The 27,513-nt window shown below is 45.9% G+C and overlaps 4 protein-coding genes across 4 annotated transcripts in view; 2 read left to right on the top strand and 2 right to left on the bottom strand.

Moving 5' to 3' along the window:
• The window catches only part of LOC126563403 (U6 snRNA-associated Sm-like protein LSm5), a 168,539-nt gene that overhangs the window by 4,264 nt on the left and 136,762 nt on the right, over nucleotides 1-27,513 (top strand). The gene's annotated exons all lie outside the window — the stretch shown is intronic.
• Nucleotides 1-27,513, top strand: part of LOC126562120 (sialin-like) — a 293,788-nt gene that overhangs the window by 154,615 nt on the left and 111,660 nt on the right. The window lies entirely within an intron of this gene.
• The window catches only part of LOC126560898 (uncharacterized), a 502,800-nt gene continuing 477,873 nt past the window's right edge, over nucleotides 2,587-27,513 (bottom strand). Inside the window, exons 2-8 of the mRNA XM_050216847.1 lie at nucleotides 6,146-9,190; nucleotides 5,086-5,649; nucleotides 4,000-4,059; nucleotides 3,486-3,770; nucleotides 3,225-3,404; nucleotides 2,704-3,109; nucleotides 2,587-2,591 (exon numbers count right to left, since the gene is read on the bottom strand). Of these exons, the coding sequence (XP_050072804.1) occupies nucleotides 2,587-2,591; nucleotides 2,704-3,109; nucleotides 3,225-3,404; nucleotides 3,486-3,770; nucleotides 4,000-4,059; nucleotides 5,086-5,649; nucleotides 6,146-9,145 (4,500 nt within the window). The 5' untranslated portion in view covers nucleotides 9,146-9,190. The remainder of the gene's footprint in view (nucleotides 2,592-2,703; nucleotides 3,110-3,224; nucleotides 3,405-3,485; nucleotides 3,771-3,999; nucleotides 4,060-5,085; nucleotides 5,650-6,145; nucleotides 9,191-27,513) is intronic.
• The window catches only part of LOC126563276 (uncharacterized protein KIAA1143 homolog), a 154,216-nt gene continuing 153,264 nt past the window's right edge, over nucleotides 26,562-27,513 (bottom strand). The window contains exons 2-4 of the mRNA XM_050219907.1: nucleotides 26,996-27,102; nucleotides 26,804-26,924; nucleotides 26,562-26,743 (exon numbers count right to left, since the gene is read on the bottom strand). Of these exons, the coding sequence (XP_050075864.1) occupies nucleotides 26,562-26,743; nucleotides 26,804-26,924; nucleotides 26,996-27,100 (408 nt within the window). The 5' untranslated portion in view covers nucleotides 27,101-27,102. The remainder of the gene's footprint in view (nucleotides 26,744-26,803; nucleotides 26,925-26,995; nucleotides 27,103-27,513) is intronic.

Raw genomic sequence — 27,513 nt, 5'->3', positions numbered from 1 at the left:
ATTTCCCAAAAACAGCATAGTGACCTGAGATAAACACCCCCAAGAAGAGAAAATTCAGCTAAGCACATACTCAACAACGCTTTAGCGGGACAGTCTTGAGTGCAAACGAGTCTAATACATACAAGCTTGAGGTCCCCAATACAATACAAGCTTGAGCTTGTGGAGAAGGTTTAATGGTATAACTATCAAGATCTCTCCTCCAAAGCAAAAATACTAACGAAATATGCAGCTAATATGGTTCTTAAACATTCTAATGATAAAGGATACTGTTGACAAGGCCTTAAACTCTTGTTCAAGCTAGAAATCGAGGATGTGTCCATAACCTACATTAAACATAGGAATTTACCAATTAGCGTAATTAAAGCAGAGGACTAACCTTGATGTTGTAATGTTCGTGTGTTCTCTCCATGCCATCTTGCCTTCCTTCCATCACTGTCCATCCGTTTTTTTCCGTCGAGACGGTGTGCTGTTTGCTGTCTTTGTAAGCATCCACCAGCGCGCACATCCGGTTTATAGCTATCGTTCAGCAACAGCACATTATAATCATCGAGATAGTAGCAAATCACTCAAGAAATTTACTTCACTCATCACCATTAGTTATAAAGCTATTTTGATCACCTTCTCGATCACGTCAATCATTAGCACTTTCAAGAGCAGTTCGAGAGACGGTCAATAGTTCGGAAGGGGGTATGAAGGTGACAACCAGACGATGATATGGATTTCTGTAAGGCACAAACAAAAGCTTCCGGAAAATGTGATATTTAGTGTAAATGAGAGAGGGAGTGGATCTGGACTTCAAGTATCTGGCTCTGTTTATTTGGATTATAAAGAATCTTTTTTTCCCGCCCCGCACTATTACTGACTGTTTATTTGTCGTACAGTATATCCCTCATATGGTAGATGATTTTTTTTTGCTGGTTTGTTTTTGTGTTTCATGGTATGCATTATTTCCATTACGCAAAGTCTCTTTCTCGTACTAACCCACAGCGAGACGAACGAACGAACCATATGTTCGTTCTATAGGTTTTTTTTAAAACCAACCTTTACTTTACTTTTTTCTTTTTTACATAATTCTTATTAATTCCCTCCAACCTAGAACAGAAGATTCTTGTGAGAAGTAAGCATTTTAGCTATTCCAGTGAGGGAATGCATTTTTCCTGTTGCTGCTTCCTGTGCTTTTGGGGACGTTTGCCACCAAAAACTCAATCCAACTCCAAGATTTCTATGATTTCGGGAGCCTATTTTCTTATGCTATTGCTCTTACTTTACACGCTAAGGGCTTTACACTCGCCACGGTGCTATTCTTCTGTTTCTTTTACGAGCTAATCGGGCTGTTAATCTTTAGTAGCCGGGTGCGTGTGCTGTCTGTTAATATTTTATGGTTTGATAAGAAAAATCGATTTCTCTATGCTTTCTATACACGATCGATCCTTTTCTCTGTGCAGTTAAATACAGTTTTTGTGTGTCTGTGTATTTTGCCCTTTCTTTTTCCCTTTCCGGTTCACTCCTATCCTCTTTTAATCTAATTTTTTGTTTGTTAGATATAAACGGGGTTTTTGTTCTAGCAGTATACAAGACGTTACAGTCATTTTCGTACTACAGTTTCCATTACACTGATTTACTCATTGTTCTCGTTGTACAAGATCTTTCCATCTGGACCTTTCTCTCTCTCTGTGTGTGTGTGTGTGTGTGTGCTGGAGAAGGAGAATGAGACACCAACATCCCACACGTTATTCCCATGTCCGCGTAATACACGATGATGATGATTGAGATACAATTTCCAAATCGAGGTTGAGCGTGACGACAACACCGTTGTGTCCCGTAAAATATTTAGGAACTTGCTAAAATATTTCTTTACCGCGTTAAAAAGGAAAGAAAGATTGAGTTCAGTTTTCAGTAAAGCACGGACGTACATTTTATATTCTAATTACAATTGTACCGACCTTATACAAGTATGAAACGAAAGGAAAGTAATGAAAAAAACGGTCAGAACATAAAAGATGGACAAATGTGAAGAAAAGTTACTGTTGCTTGTTTTTATTATTATTATTACTTTTACACACATTTCGTAATTCGAATTTGTTACATTGTTTTCTTCATTCTTCCTCGCTTTTCATCGCCTTCCCTATTCCCTATTTAAACAACTTTGCATACACATAAGAAAGAATGCCTCGCGACGTACCTGATTAATTTTATTAAATTACCTAATGAAACGTTACTTCGAAGAAAAATAGTGAACAATAAAATTCATAATCCCAGCACACAAACACACACAGGTTGATACTTCCGTACGTGTCATTCATCGAACGTGTCATTCACAAAAACGTGTCATTCATCGAACAACTACGATTAACGATTTGGTAGTTCACATTTTTTGGGAAACAAGCGATCACGATGATCACGCGAGAATCAGAAGATAAATTAAGCGTCCCGCCAAGAAAGGAACTTCCGGATCCTCGAAACTGCTCACAGAATCGTTTGATCTTTCCTTTCCCCGTTGGGGGACCACCCCATGGTCCTAAACCCATCGGTTACCGGTGTTGTGATTTACAATCGCCCAAACAAACCCTATAAAAATCCACAGGTTTAATCTAAAATGGGGAAAAGTTGAAAAATATAATTTAAGGTTAATGATTGTGTCTAAAAGCGCTGTTAAACGATATGACTGAATTTTTCTGAACTCTTAAATATTTTACAACTTACCTATGACATGACTTTCTAGCTCGATCGTTTTTGCCATCTTGCTGCTGTTCGATGTCGGCTGCGGGATGATGGTAATTTCGTCGTTAATCTTGAGCGGTTTCAGCAGCGAATCACCAACACCGCCGAACGAATTCCTCAACCCGCCACCGGAAGAAGATGATCCACCACCACCCCCTCCCATGCCCGATGAGCTTTGTTGCTGGCCACCACCACCGCCCTTGCTGTTGCTTTTGCCGTCGGCCGTCTTCTTTGCCACCGTGCTGTGCGCAGAATAGACGTGGCTTTCGAACTGTTTGTACATGCCGAACGTGGCGGTACAGACGGTACATTTGTACGAAAGATGGGCAGGTTTCAGGGTCATGTTGTGGTCGCGAGATACGTGATTGAGCAGCTTCCACTGGTACACCTGGTTTATTATGATGGTTTAGGCACAACAAAAGAGACAGAGTTTTTTTTTTTTAATAATAGAACCAGGCTCTCATACCAACGGAGAGGGATAGCTTGATCCCAGCGACACTTACTCTGCCACACACTGGACAGCGACCAGCATCCTTGCCCTTGTTGGCGGCCTCCTGCATCGAGCTAGTTACCAAGCCGTGCGAGCCTAGCAAATGCCTTTCGAGACCTTGATCGGTGAAAAACCGGTACTGACACTTTTGGCAATTGAGGGGCGGCCGATTGTAGATCATCTTGGGATGAATCTGAAAAAAAAAAAATTGCCCGAAAAATAGTATAAGAATGTGGGTCTAGCCAAACTTAATGTGCAACAGTATACGCCCTACCTTAACCTTGTGTATCCACTGCATGTGATTGCGCAGCTGGTCCAAATCCTTGATGTATCCGTCGCAGATCTCGCATACCACGAACGCCATCTTGCCACCGCTTGGATTTTGACCCGGCTTCACTGCGGACGTACCTTGGGCCTGCAGTTTCGAGAGCGCACCGGCAATATTGGACATGTTGGCGACGGCCGCACTGTTGCTGTTTGCAGCCGATTGCCGCGGAAGGGGCGTTATCGAGATGCTTGGTGCCTGGGCCGTCTTTGTCGCTTTCATGCTGGACGCACTCTGCACGCAACAAGAAATTGCAACGCAATACGAATGTTAAAAAGAGCTCTTTTTCGTGGTAAAATTTATGGTAAGTTTTTACAATCCCCAAACAGTTCGAATGTGTTAAGTTTTTCGGGAAGAAGGAAGTTTAGAAACCATAGACAAAAGGATAAAAAAAAGCCTAAATCACCAAGCCAAAAACAGATAAAACTATGGACAAAGAATTAATGAACTAAAAAAAACCAACCTGTATCGTGATGGAGGCATTGGAATTGGTTAGAAGAGATCGTCCGGCGTTGATTGATTTCTATTGGATTTGTTCACACGAATTGTGCGTTTGTGTATGTGTATATTTTTTTATATCGTGCGGGACATTTGGACAGGTGCATGAGGAAAGGAAACAAGTTGAGGGATGAGAGGATTAAAGAGAAGTTTAAAGAAGAAGGAGGAAATAAAGAAGAATAGAAAAAAGAAAGGAATGAAATTAGTTGAAAATTAATGCCATTGTTGGTGCAAAAATACTTAATTAAAAAGTGTAAGTTTTGCTTTGCAATGCATTGCTAACCACTTCCTAAAGCCTTCACAACTGATTTGAATACGTGATTTGTTCCAAAATTCAGGTAATTTCATTTACAACGGTTATTAAAATGGAAATACCTCGTCTTAATGAATTATTTTTTATGCTAGCATTCTATTTTACGTAGTTATTAAATTAAATCCGTCTACAAAGGAATTTGCCATTACTTTCTGTACAGTCTTACAACCGCTACAGTACTATACTCAGTACTCTCGAAGAAGGGAATCTTTTTCATGAGCTAAGCCTCTGCTCTTACTCTTATATACTATAAACTGCTACATATTATGCTTTTTGAAGATTCTTAAATATCCTGAAGATCCCTGAAGAAGTTGAAGTAAATTAATTTTTTTATATTTGGCGATTGTAGGAAGTGGTTATAGCAGTGCATACACTCACTCTCGTGTATCTAATTTCGCCGGAAAAAGGCAATCCCTTTTGTGGAGGAAATAGTGTAATTAAATGAAATTGTTTTCAATCAAAAGTTCAATTATTTCTTTTCTACATCCTTTTACCATTATGCATAAAATACTGTTCCACTCTCGCAGGAATAGTCGTTGAACCATTTTCGTACTAATTTCTTGTGTTAATCTGCTAAAATAATCCGTTCCATTCGTAAATAATTAGTTTTGTGTGTGTGTTTGTATATATGTGATAGGTTAGTCTAAAACCAAAATTAATCATCCAAATTAAACTCTTTTGTAATATACGAAATATAAAAATCAAACAAACGAAAGAAAAAACGGGATGGCAATTTACCGGCAGATATTTACTAAATCCTCCCGCAGCAGCAGCGGCCAAAGCCGATGCCGAAAGCTGAAGGTTATTGGGTATTACCATTCCTGCACCGGCGAGCGTGTTCCGCAGGGCGGCAGCCGACGCAGCGAGCGCATTCACATTCATACCACCGGCTCCGCCGCCGCCGACGCCACCACCAACACCACCGGCCGTTCGCACACCACCACCTGCCGCCCCGGTAATACCCGTCGGCGAGGGAATGATAGCTGGGGCACGACCACCGCCAGCAACGGATCCGGCACCAGCAACGCCGGCCGCACGGGCCCGTATTGCGACCGCTTGTGCCGCTGGCGAAAGGTTTGCCAGTGCGACGTTGTTTAGTGTGACGGCCGCATTCGCACCGGCCAACCCAAGATGCTGCTGACCAACGCCGGCAAGCTGCTGCTGTTGAATCTGACCGTGCGCTAGGTGCTGTTGCTGGAGGTGGGCCGGCGTTGTGACGACCTGCTGCTGCTGCTGCTGCTGTTGATTGATGCGCTGCTGATTGGCGAGGGCAATGTTTTTCTGCTGCTGGGCTGTCATGGCCTAAAAAGAAAAATTAAACCAAAAAATACCATTAACCCTATTGTCTATGACCGCTTACACGGGTAAGTTTTGCAATATAGTCCCTCTTGTTATAAAGACGTCGTGTATACAGTAAAAAAATTATAGAATACCTAGACCTATTCGCTTTTTACCTTTTAGTAGAAAAACAAAAACTTTAAATTGTTTTTAAATATTTTTTCTTCTTTTGGTCCCCTTTACATCTATGACCACCTGCCAGAATAATAAGCCATGCGTTTTGTTATGATAGAAATATGAAATTGTGTCGGATTCTAAAGCTTGTATCTTTTGACCTACTATGATCGTATTTGCTAGAATTTTCAACAAAGGTAAAGCTATTTGTTGTCTAATATTTTAATACTTATTAACCCATTTCTTGGTAACCGATCGCTTCATTTGCAGCTGAATAGTCTTTTGTCAGTAACCAGAGCCTACTTTTCTCCTCCTTTTGCCTCAATCAGCCAACAAAAACACTTACCTGATAAGCAGTAGCCGTTCCGACTAGTCCGTGCTTCGGTTTGATGCGCGGAATCTTTGCCGGCGGTTCCCAATCGACGGGCGGATTGAGGTTTAACTCCGGCCGGAACTTCTTCGCGCAGGCGACCGCATGCCGGGCCAGCTTCGATTTCCCATTATCCTCGAACGGACAGTTCGGACAGTGATGGTACGACAGTGCCTTCTCCATCCGCCCCTTAATGTTGTGCACCGCCTCCATGTGGTACAGTATGTCGTGCGGCGGCCGCGTTTCGTACGCACAGAAGTTACACTTGAAGATGAAGTTGCGCATGTGCGGTGTTTCGTAGTGGTGCGCCATCACCAGCGCCGATTCCGACTTGAACGGACAGTACTCGCACCGCTTCATCTCGAACTTGTACGGTTTGTTGTTTTCCTTGCTCTGTTCGAGATTCTTCATCAGCGAATTTATGGCCAGCTGGGTGCTTGGCGAGGGTTTGCCTTCCCGATCGCGCTTACGCTTCTGCTGCCGCAACAGATCCGTCTGCACGAATTCCTGCACCAGATTGATGCCGATGTTCATGAAGAATTTGCCGAGCGGATTTTCAAAGTAATTTTCCGACTTTTTCGGATCGTTCGCCGCGCCACCAGTGCTGAGGTCATCCTTGTCGGTTGGCGAGATGATGTGCTCCTTGATCGCCTCGATATCGGCTTTCGCCTCCTTGATCAGTACCTTCGTCTTTTGCTCCTCGTCCGACGCTTCATCGTCGGTGGACGTTTCCAGCTCGTCCCAATCGTCATCGTCGTCGTTGTTTCGTTTCCGTTTTTTGTTGTATTTGTTTTTATCCGACTCTTTGTCACCGCCGTAAATTGAGGCAAGTGTGTCCTTCTTTCCGCTCTCTTCCTGCTGTTTACCAGTCTGCGCGGCCATGGTCGAGTCGTTAGGCTGCTTCTCGGATGATGGTAGCACTACACCAGACTCTACCAGCTTCTTACGCATCTCTTTAATGGTTTCCTCCAGCTCGTCCACGATGTCACGCAGATTGTCCTCCGGTGGCTTCTCGTAGATATACGGCACGATGAACGAAGGTGCTTCCAGCACAAACATATCGTCCGTAAGCGCGGGAAGAAGAGGCGTCACAGGGGTCAATGCCGATGGGCCCGTTTTTCCTAGCATTGCGCCCTGATGGTTAACGATTCCACCACCAGATGTTGGGTTGGGCATGCCGGGTGAATTGAGTAGGCTGCGTGCATTGTATTGCCCAACGGCGTTTGCGGTCGCAAGGATTCCAGCATTACTAGCCTTTGCGAGTAGATTTGCCGCATTACTGTTTACGGTGGGCGATCCTGCCACACCAAGATTTGTCGCGGTGTTTCTATGCGAGCCACCATTGTTCATCATTGTGTTGGTATCGATTAGCACGAGTGTTGGTTCTTTGCCACCACCGGTAGCGCTGTTGTTCATCAGAAGCGATTTTTGACCCTGGTTCTTGAAGTTGGTAGCATTGGCTTGGTAGCCACCAACGACCGAGGAACGTCCCGAGGACAGATTTCTAGCCGAATTCAACGACAGAGGATCATCGATGATTTCCTCAATATCATCATCATCGTCTTCATCGCCCACGGATGATGATGCAGCACCCTGACCCTGCTGCTGCTGTTGTTGCAGGGCGATAATTGCGGCAGCGTTCATTGAACCTCCGCCCATCACGAGCGATGTAGGACCCTCTGACTTTCGCATTTGCTGCTGCTGCACAATATTGCCTCTGGTGGAATTGTTAGCACTGGAGGGCATCGACTCGTCCGAATCACCATCATCGTCCTCAATCACCACACAATCGTCCTCTTTATCGCTCAGGATCGTTAAATCCCCATCACAGTCACCGTTCTGGTTGCTGGTAGCAACATTCGCAACACCGTTGCTAGGTACATTGTCACCAACAGAACACTTCGTACCAGCCGACACATCTCCTGCGGTAGCACCGCCTAGCTTTGCCATTCCACCCGCATCCGCCTGGATCACATTGGCTAATTTTGCCGTTTTAGTTGCAGTGATAGAAGTAGTAGTGACCGGTTCCCGTACTTTCTCATCGAGCGAATCGTGCCTGTGCTGTGGATCTTCTTCACCTTCGGAGTCGGAATTAATACTGACAGGTTTGTCATCTATATCGTTCTCCATTGCTTCAGTTTTCATTCGGCTCAGTTTTTCCGCCCGTACGATCGCTTCTTCTTCTTCTTCTTCCTGCACGTTCGCTTCCTGATGACCATTGGTTGCGGTCGGCTCTTTCTCACCGTCCACTTCCATTGGTTCGTCGTCTTCGGCGATGTTCGTAACTTGCTCTTCCTTGATACCGGCTTTGGAATCTAGGCTTGCCCCTGTCACGTCCTCCTTACCGTTTCGCGTGCCGTTTTTAGCTTCTTCTCCAGCAACAATGTTGTCCCTCTCCTCATCTACATCCATTGGTTCTGTTTTCAATCCGGCAGGCCGAGACACTTTTCTGTCTTCCGCGTCCTGACAATGCTTAGTTTCGCCGTCCTGACGGCTTGCTAGATCAGATTTTTCCATTGTATCATCATCGGCTGACATACCCAGGCCATCGCTAGTGCGCGACTGTTCCTCGGTAGATGGCGCTACTGCCGCATTATCACTATTGCTATTCTTTTCCTTTTGTTCGCTCTGTTCCTCCGGTTCGGTGAACGGTTCCTTTTTCACCGCTACAGAAGATGCTGACGGTTCCTTTTTCACCGCTACAGAAGATGCTGACGGTTCCTTTCCCGCTCCGATTGCTTTCTTCTCTAGCGCATCACCACTTGTTCCATTTTCTTCCTCCGCTTCTTCGTCGGATGGTTTATCTGAAGCTGTTTTCCCCTCGTTAACAGCTGGTGTGGATGTGTCTTCTTCCTTGACTGCTACTGCCTTGGAAGCGCTCGTACCATTCACTTCACCATTTTCCTTTGGCTCATTGTTACTGTCTGCTGTTGGTGCTGCAGTCGTTTCCGTGGCGTTTGCACCAACCTCGCCCATTTCCTCACCGTCGTCAGACGCCACTTTGACGGCGTTGCACTACTGCTTGCGGGGATCCTGGTCAAGGATTTTTCACGCCCGTCACACACTATCAGCCGCGGTAAGAGATGGAACGGGTGGTCTAAAAATAAAAAAATAACAAAACACAGGTATAAATAATAGGTCAATTGCTAGAAAAAAAGTGTTTTAAGATACTTTCAACTAGAATTAAAAAAAATAAAAGATTTTTATCTATCTTTAGAAATAAGAGGAGTAGAAACTGAGATGCTTGCTGCTGAAGATCCTTTCTTCAGCAAGATTCTGCTAAGAGAAGCTGTCGTAGCCTGACTCGTGTACAGAATCATCTTAATCCTTTACTTCTACATCCCCTTTCCTTCCTTATCCCTCTCCATCTCTTCGCCTCTCTTCGTTGTCCGCTTCCTTTCACCAGCCAAATTCCACACCATCCGAAATATCGACCTCTGTGACGAACCGGTACTGGAACTGGTTCTGTTTGTGTGTTTGTAGCTCTTGTATTTTACTAGAAGAAAAAGAACTTTCCCACATGATGGGGGGGAGTTGTGTAGGAAAATTGGCCAACCCATTACCAATTGTCGAGAACATGCACACCAAATCTCGACACACATACAAAGATAAGCCGGAGTATGTGTCTATGTGTGTGTGTGTGTGTAGTAAACGAAATACTACATTCACAACCAGAAAGACGGACACAAACAGCGCACACAAACCGTGTAAAAAAGCACACGATCCCCTCGTACCCTGATTGCACCAATCCTTCAGTTTCTTCCGCCACCCTTCTCCCTTGGTTTGAGAGAACTAATCGATAAAAAGCCCTCCCCATCGTGCGCCACACTTCCAGGACCCTGGCGCGCCGATGACCACCGACCATTCCCAGCAGCTATTCGATCCGGGGAGGCCTGACTGGAAGGATAGGTTGGACCTCCTACGGAACCCATGTCCTTTTACTCTTCCCCTTGTCCCATTCCTTAAACCTCTTGCACACACACACAGACATACTTCTAACCTGGAAGACAGCAATCCGCAGCAGAACCATCATCAAAAGCCGGCCCTGGTGTGTTCTGGTGTTGCAAAACGTCATCCCTCCTGCCCGCAACTTGTCGTTTTCCCTTCTCATCATCACTCCCCGCATACACACAGCCACACATACAGTGCAATCCATTCCTCCCTTTCCCAAATCACCCCCCCCCCTCCCACCAATCATCTCCTCCCTCACAAATCTTTGGTTCTTTGGTTATTCCTGCTTCATCACATCTCCTCCTTACCTTCGCTAGCCATCCCTTCCTTGTCCTCCCTAAAACAAGCCACGTGTCTGACAGTTTGCTCCATCCGTCTCCATCTCCACCTTCTCCTTTCACCCACCCACCCCCGCACACAATCCGATCCAAACGTCACACCCCCCCCCCCCCCCCAACCCGGCCGCCTGCCAGCCGTTACGCGTCCACGTTCTCTTGCTCTCTCATTCAAGTTCGCTCTCTCCCATAGCAGCAGCCCCCACAACTCTCGTGCTGCTGCTTCTGCTGCTCTCTCACATGCTCTAGCCTACTGCGCGCCTCAACAACTCGGACTGTGTTGTTGGTGCTGTTGTTGTTGTTGTTGTTTTTGCAGTTGCTGGCAGCGTCAGACACGAGGGGGGAAGGAGATTCTCTTTCTCTCAAAAATGTGCCCCGCAACACCGCGGGCCACAATGACTTCTCAGCGCGCGCCCCTTGCGTACAACGTGTTCTTCCCCCCTCCCCCTTCGCTGACCCCGTTCATCCTTCATACTGCCTGCACCATTTTGTGTGCCACTCTCTCTTCTTCTGTCCTTCCGGCGTTCGCCATTTTCTGTCTATGTCTATCGTTAGCTTACAGCAGCACCCCGCGCTGCTGCTACAACCCCTCACCCTACCCCGGTGTAGCTTTTATGTGTGCGCGGGGAAGATCCCGAACGCAGCGCACACACAAAATGGTGGGCCCAGCGTCAACGATTTTTGCCAACCGGCGTCCGCTTACCGTTAGTCTGGTGCCCGCACATTCATTTTAGGAAATGATGAAGATCCTGCCGAATTATCCCGAATTGCCCGAATGCTAGCTGGCGGACGTACCAACGATGGAGATTTTTTATTGGCACCTGACATGAAGTTCCGGTGTACGGTGTAATTGAACGACATGCTTTAATTTAATGATTCCTTCTGTAATACCCGAAGGGCTGCATGAATGCATCCCGGCAAACTATCTTCACACCCAATGGGCCTGATGCATTATTTTTGCCGCCTGCACAACAGAGATCGATAAGAAATTGGCAATTGTTTGGTTTTGGCAAATAAATAGTGCAGGCTCATATAATATCGTCGTCATTACACAGAAACTTTCTGGTAGCGTGGTACTAACAAAAAAAAAAAAACGGTGGAAATCGTGCGCGTCATACAAACAGGGGCTCAAACCGTACACAAACACATACCAACAATCACCCATACACACCCATACAAAAGCGCAGTGGTAACAGAGGCCTGCGTGGCCACCACAGAAAAGACCCGCCACATTTGATTATCGCTGTCTCCGTCGTTCCCCCCGGGTTCTTCTCTCTATCGCACCTTCGTATGGCGATGGTGTGACCCGGGTACGGTAACAAATCCACCACCAGATGGCAGTACCGGTAGCCTTTTCTTCTTCTATACACCACACCAATCCGTCCTTTCTTGTTGCCAATCCCGGGTTTTGGTTCGGGGTTTTCGGTTGCGCATCCCATCCCGTAAAGGCAAACAGTGTATTAACATCATCAGTCCAAGCAATCGAGAAGATCTCTCTTAGCAACAGCTACTACACAACCGTCCCTCCATAGCCCACTCGAGCTGACATCGCTCATCTGTTTGGCTCAGCAGCAAGCAGGCGAGCGGTTCGGAAAAAGATCTAGTGGGCCCGGAGCGGTTTTGGGATGGTAGCTTATTTTCTTCAGTTTTCATGCTCACGGGGCTTCTTGCGTGTTTTCCACCGAAATTAAGACTGGGAAAGAAACAAGACGAGAGTATCCAGAAGGAGGAAACGATCAAGAATTGAAATCGCACAACGACGACGAAGAGCATCCACAAAAAGGAGACATAAAATATGCTCAATTGTCGGGAAAGGGAAAATGAGCCGTTTGGCGAAACGTAACTTTGCCTGGCTTGTAGATCTTTATGTGTGTGTGTGTGCCCGCACAGACGTATCTATGGATGTGTGCGTTCATCATCCTGTCCACCGAAAAGTTTTGCCTTGAATGTCCCTATCTCTAGCTCCCATCCATCCATCCGCCTTCCTTCCGGCTAATCCTTTTCGCAATTCTGCAATGCAGAGAGCACCCGAACAAATCCAGCAGATGGTTCTAATTCTACATAGAGGTAGGTTAAGGCTTTTGGCGGGGTTAACTGCCAAAAAAAAAAAACAAAGACTCCCTCTCCCATCGTTGGCGGCATATATCTTCGGGTTTCCCTTTACTCCATTACTCCACACCTTGATTAATATCACGACTAAAGAAGGAAAAGTGTAAGAGCGAGAAAGCAAATGCACAACAGCGATGGAGAAGATGTAGGCCACCCTGCTGCTGCTGCTGCTGCCACTCCTGCTGCTCAACAGTTTCCCGCCCTCCTACCCGAACGGTCGTCTGCTTTGTGGTCGGAAAAATCATGCTCCGCCATTTTGTATAGTCTATAATGTACAGTTTCTTCACCGGTAACCGTTCGTGTGTGTAAGTGTGTGTTTGGTTGTGTGCGTGTGTACTTAGTTTAGTAAGGCGCGGTTTTAGAAGTAGAAGAAAATTGAGGAATGGCCTTTGATAATTCGTAAGGAGCAAATATGCTTCCTTGGTATGATAAGATATACAGCAAAGGATCAATTGGAATGATCGACCGAATGTACTCCAATCGATGAGTTCTGTTCCGCAATATTGGAAAAACCCAAAACGGAACCATCTTCCATCGGGGTACACGCCTCGATGTGGGACCGTAGTGTGGTAGAAATTGAATATCTCTTTAGCTTTCTATTTTTCCTGGCTGAACTCATCTAACCATAATTACTATTTAAGGGTTTAATAGTTGATGCAGTGTTTGGAGGTTAAGTTTCAAGGTGGAAAATCGTTCTTCTAAGTCTCTCCAAAGGCCCTTGGTGTCCTTCCTTTTGCAAGCTTCGGAAGGATCTCTCCTCTAGCTTTCTAGAAATTTCAAAATCGCCCGAAAACATCATCCCCCACACACACGCCCACACGCACAGATATAGAAAGAACGCTTGGTGCGAGATATTCACACGCACAGACCACCACCACCACCACCTCCTTCTATTCTCCTCCCTCAATCCCCGTGAATCAGTCTTCAAATTCGTACGCATCACGCACACACACGCGCACACAAAATACGTCATTCCGAATCGTGTCACCTTTTCCTTCCGCCTAACCTCTCCTCCTTTCCCTCCGCACCATCCGGACGCAGAGCATTGCCCAAAAAAAAAAGCACACACAGTGTGTCCCGCAAAATGGGCCTTGTTTTTGTGGATCTGCCAGAACCAATATAAATGTTCCCGGACTGGAAGCAAAGGGGAGGAAGGAGTGTGGAAGCAATGAAGACGATGTGGCGCAGGAACTACAAGAGCACAGTGAGAAGTACCAAGTCATCGAAGCCAGGCGGGGACGGGGGAGGACGGAAAGAACTCGGCAAAGGGAAGCCACAAGGGTGGAACCGTTGTTGGGCGGTGGTGAGCCAGTTGTCTGTTATCGAGAGACTAAAACACTCTACGAGAGAGAGCGAGAGAGAGAAGGAGCGCGCGTACGAAAGAACCAAGAAGTAAAATGTTGACGAAGCACACATACAAAAGGGATGCCGGGGGTGGCGAACTAGGGGTGGGGGGGGGGGGGGGTGTGTGTGTGGGAGCTGTTAGTGTGCACGGACCTCCTCTCTATGTGAGCTGCACGGATCGAGGGTACACCAAACTGCGAGACGGGCGGTGGAGAGGGATTTGGAGGGGATGAATGGACCCTCTCTCACCCCATTTTTCCCTTCAGTTGTCTCTGTTGCCCCGTTGGTTGAAGGTGGTGGAGCAATGGTCCCGGGGGGAAGGTTGTGGCGGGACACGGGTTGGCTGAATTGATTTTGAAACCGATGTCTGTGTTTGTGTGTTTGCTCTGTTGGCCGGTTGATAGTGTTGGTGTGTTGCAGAATGGCCCTTTCCACTGCCCTCCTGCTACTCCTGCATACCCCCCCCCCCCCCCTCCGTTAAAAGCCCGTGGCCACTGTGCTTCATCACAACAACAATCGGATTGTATGATTCGTGAGCAGGTTCCGATGCCGGTGGTGTTCTTCCTAATATCGCATCCTCGCGTACGATCGAAGGAATATTGGATGCAGCAGGTCCGTAGATCTTAGGAGAACCCCTGGGGGTTCAGCAAATGTGCCCTTCAAGAAAGTTTGGTGTTAAATCGATCGATCGTATCAGTATTGCGTAATGTAAGGGATTTTCCATGTGATGAGAAAAAGTTCCAGTAGCAAGGAAAATGTTACACTGAACCACTTCTACCAGCTTTCCAATTCATCATAATGCCCATTCGTCATAATGTCACTTTGAAACGAATTCTATAAATTATACATTATTTAAAACTTGATCAAAAATATTCTCTAACGCCTCTAAAGGAATAGTAAACGATCACACAGTGAATGCAGTGACTAAATGCAATTGCATCTCACCACTGGTTAACGTAAACGGTGCAGTCTCATCTAACCACCATCACCATCCAATAAAACAGCATGCCTTGGGAAGCACGGTGAACCGAACATCCAATCCGTGTATGGAACCATAGGCTACTATTTAGATTTCTGGCCTAATTATGAAAATGCAACAATTAGTCATCAAAAACTCGTTTTATTCTTCTTCAAAAGTGTTCTCCAGATTCATGCACTTTTGGATGCGCTCAAACCAATTGTCGAAGCACATTTTTCCCCTCTGATTGAGATACCTCCAAAAAGGTGGTTTTTGGAACGCTTCAGCAGCATCTTCTGGGGACAAAAATTGATGTGCACGAATGAAAAGAAGCCATTGGGTGGCAAGTCAGGGCCGTAGGGCGGAATTGACCCATCAATTCGACGTTTTGGCCGGTCAAATAAGTGATGGATGGTGTGAGAGCTCGCATCGCTCATGGTGAAGAATGATCCGGCTTTTGTTGTTCGTTTTTCGAATTTCTCCGAAGACTTCACCCTTTTTACAATCAGGTGTTTGTGCAAAATAGTGTTTTATGCTGGTGAAAGACATTTTCAGACAACCATACGGTGGATGGAGTACTAGAGGATCTTGGCATTATCCTTGGATGTGTTATCAGGGCAGATTAAAATTACTTTTTAAGTAACTACAGATAGCGCTCTTCATTTGAGTCAACGGCTTAAAACATTCGAAGGGAGTTTTTTCTCGGCATGCTGTTCGTTACCTGCTAACCAGGCTCCTGCCAGTCCTGGTCTTAATAGTATCCCTTCCTAGCGATACAGCCATCTGCTGTAAGGATTAGAAACACTGGACAGTGTAGATGTTGTTCGCAGGAGTATCATTTATGCCTCATTGCTATTTACTTATCGATGTCCTGGGAATTGCATATTTTTAAGAACATTTTATCTTCAATCCAAACATGTGACCGCCTTCACTAAACTCCCAGATTTTATACAGCAGTACAACGGTGTTGCACAGCCTACAATATACCACTTGTAGGCAGTTAAAATTCAGCTAATTTTCTAGCAAAGAGCATTATCTACATGATTCAGTGTAGCTCCGAGCGTTTAACCGAACTGGCTAATTGCAGGAGGGAGGCCCGGTGGTGAGGCGATAACGGTGCTGGACTTTCAACAGCAGGACGGAGGGTTCAAATCTCATCCGGACAATTCCTCCGTAGTGAGGACTTAGTGGGGGGAGGGAGGCTTCGACAATATGATGGGGCGATAAGGGCGCTATATTTCCAACGACAGGACCGAGGTCCCGAAACCCATCCGGACAATTTCCTCGTAGTGAGGATCCAACTACTTGGTATAAACAAGTTTAGTAAGCTATTAAATGACCGGCGTGACATAGAAGGGGTCGTTAAGCCAAGAACCAATAAATTGTTGCTGTTAACAACAGGGTAAATCTTACCTTTGCAGAACTTACAAGGATCTTAGATCGAGAAAAGTGCTCCATCAAAAGGGACAGAGACTGAGAAGTTAGCCATTTTTCTTTAAGTATGCAAGTAACTGTAACTGTCACAAAATGGTCCAACACCATGCTAATTCATACCAAAAAGGCAAGCAACATTAACCACAATTCACTAGTGCTGTAAAAGCATATGGTGTGGTGCTTGGGGCCGCATTTTCACGAATAATAAATTCTACACCACCACCTCTACCCACTTTATTCTTCCTCCTCCACTTGGCCAACCCAATGTTTTGCTCATTAATTATATGATTTTCCCGACCACGCACTAAACAGGGAAAGAGATGAAGTAGGTGGTAAATGCGGAGAAAGGGGCTGGGGGTTCCACCTTTTCCCATCCCAATGCTTCGGAAAACTATTACCCACCAACATCCCCCCTTTGGCACAAATAAAGTGAGCGAGACACATACACACACATTAAACGTTCGTGTTAAATGCGCCAAGTAAGCACACACGAAGGTATTAAAGCAGTATAACTAACCTCTTCTTTTTGTTGTACTATCCCTTCCTCTGCCTTCTTTGTTCTACTGCACCCAAAAAAAAAAAGCAATTCTGCATCAAAGGGGGATTCAATCACCTCCCACTCCCAGTGCTTTTTCCCTCCATGACTGCGTTTCTTTAGAAGACAAAGGCATGGTGGGGTGTAGTGCTCCTCCCTATCATATAATTGCAATTGATGATTTTGTCGGTTGATTAACACCTTCTGAATCGTATTTTATTACCTTTGTCTATGGTCTGTGGAAATTTCTATTGCTAGGCAGACATGTTTTACTGGGAATTAGGTGTTTTCTACCGAGCGGGGCGGCTCGGCGGTATAGGTGACAGCGGCGCCGGTCTTCAAACGGCAGGACCAGGGTTCAAATCCCATCCGGATCCGTCCCGCCGTAGTGAGGACTGACTAACTATCGGTATCGGCAGTCTAGTAAGCCATTTCAATGGCCGGCATGACCTTACAGGTCGTTAAAGCCAAGAAGAAGAAGAAGAAGGTGATCTTCTAGTACTAACAGATGATCCAGAGTCTACTAACGATGCACTACTGTGTCCGAAAAGAAAGGTGACATTGAATGTCAAATTTCGCGCGCCAAATGTATGTTTTTGACAGTTCTGCCACGTTTCAAGTCACAACATCGCCCCGGGTAGGAGTGACAATTTGTTTTCGGAGCTGCGCCAAATGTTTTTGCCCATATTGACCATGTCCAGGTTTGTGGAGCAGCGCACATGTATCAAATTTTATTTGCGCAATGAAATAAACGCTGCGGAAATATTGCGGATATTACAAAAAACCTTCGCGGAAGAATCTATGAGCAAGTTGAAGACGAGGACCGTCTGGGGAGATCATCCACCTCGACCGACGACGCCCATGTCGTCCAAAGCAAGGATTTGGTGGTCAACAATCGTCGGTTGAAGATACGAGTCCTTTCGGAAAGTGTTGGGATTTCCACAGCCTCGGTCAACACGATCCTGAAAGATGTTTTGGGGTTGAAGCGGGTGAAGCTCTCACCTGGTGCCGTCATTTTGAGGGAGTTTTTCACAACAACTGGCACCCATATTGTTCTGCAATCGCCATATTCGCCAGATTTAGCACCAGCCGACTTCTGGCTGTTCAACAAGCTAAAGCGACCGCTTCGGGGACATCGTTTTGACACAACATTCGGGGAGAAAAAAGCCGCTGCGACGGCGAAACTAAAGGACATCCCAGCATCCGCGATTTCCAACTGCTTCGTGGAGTGGGAGAAGGTGAAGAGGGTGGAAGAGGTGCATTGCATCGGAAGGGTATTACTTCGAAGGTGATGACCTTCATTTGGCCTTATAAAATAACCGTTTAAGAAAAAAACGCAGTCCCTTTATTTTTCGGGCAAAGTAGTACAAACTCTTGGCATGTAAGTTTGTCTTTCGTTAAGTTTTTTGTTTTCCAACAGACAACACAAACGGCTGACTTCCGTTTTATGACTACTTGTCTTGACAATTTGTGTGCACTAATCAGGCCTGATTTAAGGGGAAAGCAAAGCATGATCCTCGCTTAGTAATCGTAGAACAAAGCTTGTCCTTGTATTACTCTCCAAATTAAATTAAATCATACTTTTATATCAACTAGCTGCTCCTGTTCTTCGGTAATACAAGTGCGTAGTCTAAGCATGAGGGGGAAAAACCAGTATGGCCGCCACCAACCACAACACCCCGTCCGACTACCGTCATCCAACATGCGACCCCGCGTGCTTCTACCGCGTGTACAACGGTGACGCAACACACAAGGGGTGTGCTTATGATGGTGGTGTTGCCGGGTACGTTTCCACTGTGTGTGGTGCAAAGGTTCCCGCTACAACCTCCGACGATTGATTTCACTTGCAACGTGTTGGCTTCGTCTCGCTGAAGTTGAAAGATCACTTCCTAATGGATTGAATGGATTTAAGATTTCTTTACCAACATAAAATGTGCATTCTGTGAAGAAAAGGAAGGGGGGAGGGCCAAAAATGAAGCCAATCAAAGTTTTGAGCACTTCCGCCAGGTGGCGCTACAGGCCCGGCGACCTGGCGCTTGTGCAGTAGTCGCCGTAGCCTGCTGACTGCTTGTTGTTTGATGGCGCGGTGTGTGTGTGTGTGTGTGTGTGTGCCTCTGTGAGGGGTAAAAAAACGCGTTTACGATCACTCGTTATCATCGTGATGTAATAATGGATCACATGCCTCTTCAGGCTCTCGATTCGATGAATTCCCTCTTCTGATATTAGCTAAAACCCCAAATTATGCCAGCAGAAGGACGAAGTTATGGTTTTAAGATGAGTTGCGATCGATATTTCGTACTTTCTATTACATTGTTACAAACGATTTGCTTGAAGGGTCCTTCAGAAAATCGGAAGAGGAAAAAAACTGACTAAAGAAGCCCAAAACAGCTGTTGTGAGGAAGAGAATGAAGTCCATTGCTCAGATGCATTTTTTTCCATCCGTTTGAGTCCTCTCCATGAGTCGTTCAAAATTTTGGACACTCAACATAATCGTGATACTGCTGAGGCTGCAAACCCCCCCCCCCCCCTCACCTTCTAAGTTGCCTCGTCACATCCACCAACCCATTCTCTTCTGGAGGAACTGCCGCATAAACGCACACACACACAATGGGGGGTTAAAAGCACACCAAATCACACCAACACTACTCCCAAGCGCATCACTGCCAACAATACAACAAAGAGTTGAATTTACGAAAATAATAATACTAATAGCAATATTCACATACACACACACACATGCATGAATCAATGAAGAAGAAAAACAAATTGGCGCATAACACGACGCACAGCCAAACCGAACCAAAACACACCAAAATTCGATGCTCCTGTATGTGTGACCCGATGTACGTGTGCCAAAAGTAAGTACCATAATCCAACGAGAGTGTACACACGCACAGCAGCAACCGTTTTATGGAGCGAAAAACGGAGGGGGAAGGGGATGAAACGGAAGGTGTGTGTGTGTGCAAACTTCTTTCCCAACCAAAGGGACGGGCAAAAAGGGACAACCGAGGGAGGGCCGGGTTAGAGGATCGATGGAAATGAGGATCCAGCCAGGCGGTAGGCGGCAGCTGAAAGTGGAACATACACGGGGGAGGAGGGGGGGGGGAGATGCAACACCAGGGCGGCGCGACGATGAAAGCGTGCGGTAGGGCAGGGGTAGGCGCGCGACGGACGGAATAGAGAGGATAGTAGAAGCGGTAGATGCGAATCGTGTGGACGGGGGGGAGGGTAGGGGGAAGTTCGCCAGCATGTACGGGAGGCCGAAGCGCGGGGCAGAGTGAGGCAAAAAGAGAATGACGAAGGTATACACCAAAAAGATAGGAAACAACGCGCGTGGTACGCGGCAAGAAGCGAGCGTGAGAGAGCGAGTGAGAGAGAGAGAGAGAGAGAGAGAGAGAGAAAGAATCCAGCATGCTACCGGGAGAGCGATGATTGCCGGCAAAAAGAAAGAGAAAGGGAGCGGGCTTCGATGAGAGGAAAATCCGTACCTAAATCACATGTGTGAGAGAGGGAGAGAGAGAGAGAGAGAAAGAGGGAGAGAGAGAGAGAAAGAGAGGGAACAAAAGGAGAACGCAACAACAAAAAACAACCCCTAGACCTCAACAACGGTGTGTCGGACGGGTGGATGTACCCCACCGGGAGGGTAGAAGGGATCAAAGGGACGAAAGGAGAAGGAGGAACAGCAGAGAGAACAACCAGCTCGCATACACACACACACCGTGTCTTTCTCTTGGTTTGATTTTTTTTGGGATACTGCCATGGAGACAGGGGCCTTCAAGCGAAGGGTGGCATAGAGGACGGAGTGGGCACAGGGTAGTAGAGCTGGTGGACAGGACGCGGGTTTGGGGAGGCTTGGAAGCGAAACAGCAGAGGGGCAAGGAGTAGTGGTGATGCAGGACAGCGGTCGGGCAGGGTGAATCGGATCGTGTGCAGTGGGGAAACACGGAGGGACACGGAGGGACACGCAGGAACCGTGTGCTAAGAAAATGGCGCGCGCTAGTGCGTGCAAGAAGCGAGTTCTCGGGAATGAAGCAAGTAATGGCACGGGAAAGGGAAGGTATCCAAGGAAGAATTGAATCACACACACACACACACACACACACACACACACACACACACACATACACACACACATACACACACACACACACACACACACACAATCAATCCCCGGGGGGTGTTGTGGAGGTTGTGTTTGTCCGGAAAGGATAAGAGAGAAATGATGGTGGATGCAGGATCGTAGCAGAAGGATAAAAAAAAGAACGATGGACGCCAAAATCTTCACCATTTCGCTGGACAAAATGTGTCAACCTGCACTACGAACCACAGCCCTCGGTAACTGCATATTATCGTAGAATTTAGAAAGGTCATGGTTGTACTTTCTTTCTTGCAGGAAACCACCGCACACCGGGCAGGAGATGTTCCAGAGAATATGAATGTAAAAAATTGAAGTTTAAAAAGAGTCTACTGACGACAAAACAGCCAAACCCAAAAGGATTAAATAGCACAGGCAGAGTAACCCCTGTTTAGAGAACCGCCCGTTTAGAGATATCAGCATCCCAACATTGACATATAAACGCACCGTGTGCTTCAATTCATCATCGTCATTGCCCCATCATGGCGACTTCGTAGCAACCGAATCTTCATAGCAACATTAGAGCAGGGCAGAGGTGGTTGTGTGGGAATTCTCACACACGCAGGACACCCCGAAGAAGGTCGTCCTGTACCGGGTTGTGCTGTTCCAGGTTTAACTGTTTAACAAATAGCTTCCAATAATACTAAACAACTTGCGAAAGTTGCGAAATGTTCTTCAAATTAACCACGGTGTTTGACTGGTGGTGCATTTTCGCTTCAAAAACATTTCCTGTATTTGCTTCCCCAACATACGCAAGGAGTTGCCGGCTATAGGATGACGATGATGTTGGACACATTTTCGGACAAGCAGGGCATATCAAAGTGAAGAATGAATCCGAGGAAAATTGTGGGGGGATCTACTTTTTTTAAACATATAAATCTACATGTGTTCACACTAATACTACTACTAATGCAACTGTCTAAAGAGACTGAGACGGTGGCGTGTGTGTGTGTATGCCTGTAGGTTATGCTAGCGACCTTGTATGTGTGCGTGTGCATGGCTGTAATTTCGGTTCCTTCCCAACATCATCATCCCCTTTGGTGTCCCTTTCCACCCCCATGCCCTACCAACCTGTACATTATGGCACTCCTTTGCTCTGCTTGCAACACCTACCCGTCCTCTAACCCCAGCCTAAGCAGCAAAACCCAACAACAGGGCCCTCCTTTTGTCTGTAAGCCCTTTCGGAGATGGTTTTACAGTATATGCGTGGCTCTGTGCCTTTTTTTGTGCGCAGAACCCGTGTCCCGTGTTTGTGTGTGTGTGTGTGTCTGTGCGCGCAAGCTGCGACTTGTTCACCAAACGTCACAGAAATACACGAAGAAAACACTTGGCAAATGTGAGAAGCCGAACGCGGTGGGCTAAATGGAAGGGCAAATGGCGGTGTAGACTGGCCGGAGTACGGGTGCGGTGTGATAGCAAACGCACGGAAAACGCAACGAAGGGAGGACGGATGTGGGAGAAGGGAAGGGCCAGAGCGCAACCAATAGAATAAGCGAGAGAAGATGACGTAGCACGATCGCACAACATAGCGGAGAGTCTACCAGGCGGCGAAGAAGTGAAGTAGGGGGGGGGGGGGGGGTAGTGGCAATGGTGGTATAGTGATGAATCCACGTTAGTCAGAAGGAAAGGTGGAGGAGCGGTTTGGAGAAGATCTTGAGCGAGGTGAATGTCGCCGAGCATGATTAGGGAGCGGCTGGTGCGCGGATCCACAGGGGGATGAAGATTGTACAAAACAAAGAAGACAGCAACAGCAACATTTTCCTGCCAAAAACCTGGCTAATTTTTCCTGCTTACCAATCACCCAATCGTGGGCAGATAGTTGCCATATAAAGACGACTAAAATGATGAGAAATAGTAACAGGACATACATAAGGAGAAGTAACTGGGAACAACAGGGCGATATGTGTGTGAACCAAATGAACCCTCTATGAACTCCTCAAGCCCTCCTCATTAATATGACCTAACCTTACCGTAAGTGAGCGTCTCTTCCCACGCTCAATATAACATACGGGAGGAGTGATTGAGTCATTGGAAAATTTTCAGTTCCTCAGATGTCTAGGCATCTGTCGCAGTCTTGTGTCACATTAGGAATTCCCAGAGCAAAGATCCGAAGGCTTAGTCGGCGTAGTACTCTTATTATTAAATGATCACAATTACCATGCACCAAGGAAGGGATCAGAAGCATAATGTTATGCTCAAATCCACTCTTTACGCTTTTAAGCTACTTCAATCTCAGTCTAAAGGGTGGAACCATCAATTTTAGCTCCAGGATCCATATCATGTGACCACCATCTCGAGGCTCGAGAGTCTAATACACTTCATAATCGCGAGGTCATTGAACAAATAAGAGCTCGTCATTGTAGCACTTTCTCCATGGACACACATACTGTGCAATACAGAGCCATTCTCTAAGTAGCGTAGTGATTTTGAGTTACTTTCAATCATCTGTAACTCGTCAGGAAGGACCTCATCAAGTGATGCAAATGCCCAAAACCAGCTAAATCTAGGTTCTTGCAAAGCTGCCATCGGCCTAGGGATGTCTAGTGTCATTTTCTACCGAAAAGAATGACACCTGTCATGGTTTTCTTAAGCTTCGCTTCGTGTAGCGTTACTTCAAAGACGATGCAATCAACCGTCTGGTCTGATATCTTGAAATTTCTTGACTTTATTTATTCGAGCCGGGTGTATACACGGGGGGAAGGAATATAAATCATAAGAGATTTGTATGTTTTATGCTTAGCTTAACTTATACTCACTTGGTAGTTCTGTTTTGATGTTTGCTTTATCTCTGTTTCCTTTAACAAATACACCGCTGAATGAAGTGCAACACAGCTAGTTGCTGCTGAAGATACTATTTGAAAAATCGCTGAGTACACGCATAAAGGAATAAAAGAAAAATATGCTATCAATAAAGGAGTTTTACTGTCGATCAAATTATTCTACAATTCTGCATGCGGCACGCGTCCTATGTTTCTTGGGTGCAGGACATCGTTTAAACAGTACATTTTACACCACAATGCATTCGGTCGCGAGCATAGCAATGGAAGCTTTTTCCCAGCTGACTGGGACCATATCGCAGCACTTCCAACCATGCTTGCCGTACAAAAACGTCACTCAACTCGACAGCCGCTAACCCCACACACACGGGAAGGGGGTCGTTGTGCGTGACGGTGAGCAAGATGAGAGGGAACGATACGGGCGCCGGAATGAGCGAGAACGAGAGGGCTTTACACATTTGAATGAAAACTCTCTTGGCTTGTTTTTGCTCCGCACGCAAGACGGTACACGCACACGACAACGCGACGACGGACCACTACATGTAAAGGAAACAGCAGCGAAAAAACACACCTCTTGTTGATGGCAGATATTGCTCGTAAACAAACACACGATACGCGCGCCTACCACAATTGCTGCTGGTGGTGCTTGCGTGTTTTTTTATGCTTGCTCTTTTCTCACCTGTTCTACCTGTTTGTGTGTTTGTGCACACACACACACATCCACTATTCTCGCTCTCTCGCCAACATTCTGTCTCGCGTAACATGCCGATTTTTGCCAACATTGCACTGACACGAATGCGCCCGCGTCCCGCGATGCGATGTCACTAATCGCGCGCGGCAGCCGGTCTAACGCACACAAGGTTTCATTTGTTTTCAAAGCTGCATATACGCGTTTGACGTTCCTCTCTCGCTCTCTCTCTCTCTCACACATCTTGCACTCAGGCGCGTGCTTGATTGCAGCTGTTTTCCTAATAATTTTACAACTTTACACACCACCATGCAACGCAGGATGCAACTTGCATTAGCGTACGGTCGGTGTGAATGAAGTACGGAATCGTAGTACTATGTAGTTAAGCAGAACTGGGCTGCTCGTCTGGAATGCATCATGTTCAATTTATCTGCAGAGCAAGCAACAATGGCACATAAGGATTCGTCTCTGCTTTTTTTTCTTCTTCCTGGAAACGGTTTTCTTCTCCCTTCTTTCCGCCACTACCTCTTCCTACCCGCCCCATATGATCACTATTGCTGCCACCGTACCGACGCCATATTGGATTTGGTCGGAAAATATTTGCGCTCTACTCGTTCCCTTCCCTTCTGCCCCGTCTCTTCGCTTTCGTTGCACACAATTTTCACCGTACGACACACCACGTCCAACAGCCCTCCTCCCCATCAAAGGAACCATAGAGTGCTCACAGCAATGGGAAAAATAATACACAGAGAAAAAACAAACCACGAACCATTCGCTCACGCACACTAACGTGCACGGTTGGGTTGGCTCGTGCGCGCACAAACACAAACGCATCGGCCTCATCTAGCGCGTTTTCCCTTCTTCACAAGCTTCACTGGTACCGCAATTCAACATCTCTTCTAGACCACATACAGACACACACACATACACACACACATACGCATCCGCACAAGCAATTTGGTTGCTCTTTCTTACTACAGCCGACAGGCGTGACGTTTGGTGTGCACCGTCCTACTCTCGCATTTTTTCCGGACTCCCCTTGCCTTGTAGAAATGGTTGGTGCACACACACCGTTCACACATACACACATACTGCCGCCATTTGTACTTTGCGTTAAGTTTTCCGTTTTCACATTATTTCCCTTTCGTGGCACAAACTAACCCACTTCCCAAGGAGAAAGGAACGGCCCAGTGGATGGAGGAGCAGCGGAGGCGGCCGTGTTCCTTCGTTTTTCAGCGAATCATGCACACACACACACGTACGCACAAGGGAACACACGCTTTCTTTCACAAATTATTTGAATAATTATTCTAATTTAATAGAAAACTGCTCCAAACAATCGAACGCATGTAGAACGAAGCATCCAACCAAAAAAGATACAAATACGCTCTCATTCGTTGAGCGAAAGCACACTTGAAACCGGCTTGATGCGAAAGGATTATGACACTTTGGCCGCTTCCAATTTACTTACACACACCTTTTTCTACTGCACCGCGCACACGATTAATTTTTCTCTTCTCCTTCACTGTTTGGCCAACATCAGTGGTAAGCGCAGTGATAGTACTTGACGCGAAACGTGCCCGCTCTGATCGTCGGTTCCTATCGAATTGAACGGCTGTGGTATTTGTCGGATGTGCGGAACCCCACAAACACCAGCAATGCCTAGCTTGCTTTTTTTGCCTCAATCGTTTATACTGGTAGGTTGAAATTATGCTTTTAGTACACGGTTTAGTACAAGAGATAAAACAACAATGAAAATATTTTCCCACTGGTTGAAGAAGCACTCTGAACTGGCGATCAATTATTTTTGGTTTGTTTCAAATAGTTTTCATTGAAAACACAGTTTTCTTTGGCGATGGGTTTCAAACGGAAAATTCTTCGGACGAGAGCTTCCAAGCATTGCAACAGACGATGTAAACAGTGTGCTCAATGTCAAAATGCAACGAAAAGAAAAACGAAAAAATTGCATTGGCGCGAGAGACACTACGATTTAGGGTGAAAGAGAAAGACATATTGGTGTGCGGAGGTGTGAATTAAATTTGGAATAGGAGTCATCATTTCCTAATTCAATCCCATTTTGTTGTTTATATAAAACGTTTTAACAACTTAAACAATAATGCTAAAGCCTAGTACTCTTCCTCATCTTCATCGTTGAAGGACAGTTTACTCTTTTCCTGTTTCTGTTTTGCCTTTTTATCCTTTTTGTTTTCCGGCTTTGGTTTTGGGTGTTCTTCACTTTTATCTGGTTTGGGCTTTCTCGATTTGAATACAACCTTCTGATTGAGATCGGCTGGTTTTTCGCTTTCCTCTAGAAAAGAAGAGGAAAATGTTGCAATTCGATGCTAACGCGAAATATTGTAAATTATACCTTTGAATGCTTGTGTAGCTTCCGCTTCCGTTAAATCGCCTTCTTTAATTACAACCACCTGTGGTTTTTCATCCTCTTGTTCCTCATCATCAGAGTCGTCGAAGTTTTCTATTGCTTCTCCCTGTAAAGAACAAAACGTGTGAGTTTATTCGCTGCGAAGACACCGGGTATTGCAGCGTACGGTATGCTTACCTTGTCGTCTACCGATGGTCCTTCTCGATAGCCGATTTGAGCTTTCATTCTTTTTAGAAAATCTGGCTCGTCCGGCTTAATGAAAGCTACATTACGCTTGGACATTTTTAGTAATGCAAGCGAAAAACACGGAGTTGAGTAAATTGCGGAATCGATGATCTGCTTCCCGCGCACGGTTCTGCTTTTCCAGCTCGTGTTGTTTACGAATGAACTAACAACAACAAACGTATCACAGTACACAGAGAAGCGGTATAGAACATTTCTTTGTGACAGTTTATGAACTACGAATTCTTAAATAAAGCCATTTTAAAATAAAATACAACACAGACTCTTTTCCATATTTATAAAATAGTGATGTATTAATGCACAGCAATGCACAGCATAATTAAATAAAATAATTGCAAAAAGTGTTCTACAGAATGTTTGTTTCAATTTAGATGTGTTTATACTGTAGAAGTCGACTGCTAGTGGCTCTCCTCATGTCATATTTTTTTGCTTGTAAACAATTCGCCATTTCA

Source organism: Anopheles maculipalpis, chromosome 3RL, assembly GCF_943734695.1.
Source record: "Anopheles maculipalpis chromosome 3RL, idAnoMacuDA_375_x, whole genome shotgun sequence".
Classification (NCBI taxonomy): domain Eukaryota; kingdom Metazoa; phylum Arthropoda; class Insecta; order Diptera; family Culicidae; genus Anopheles; species Anopheles maculipalpis.
This window is presented reverse-complemented; position numbering and strand designations above follow the sequence as displayed.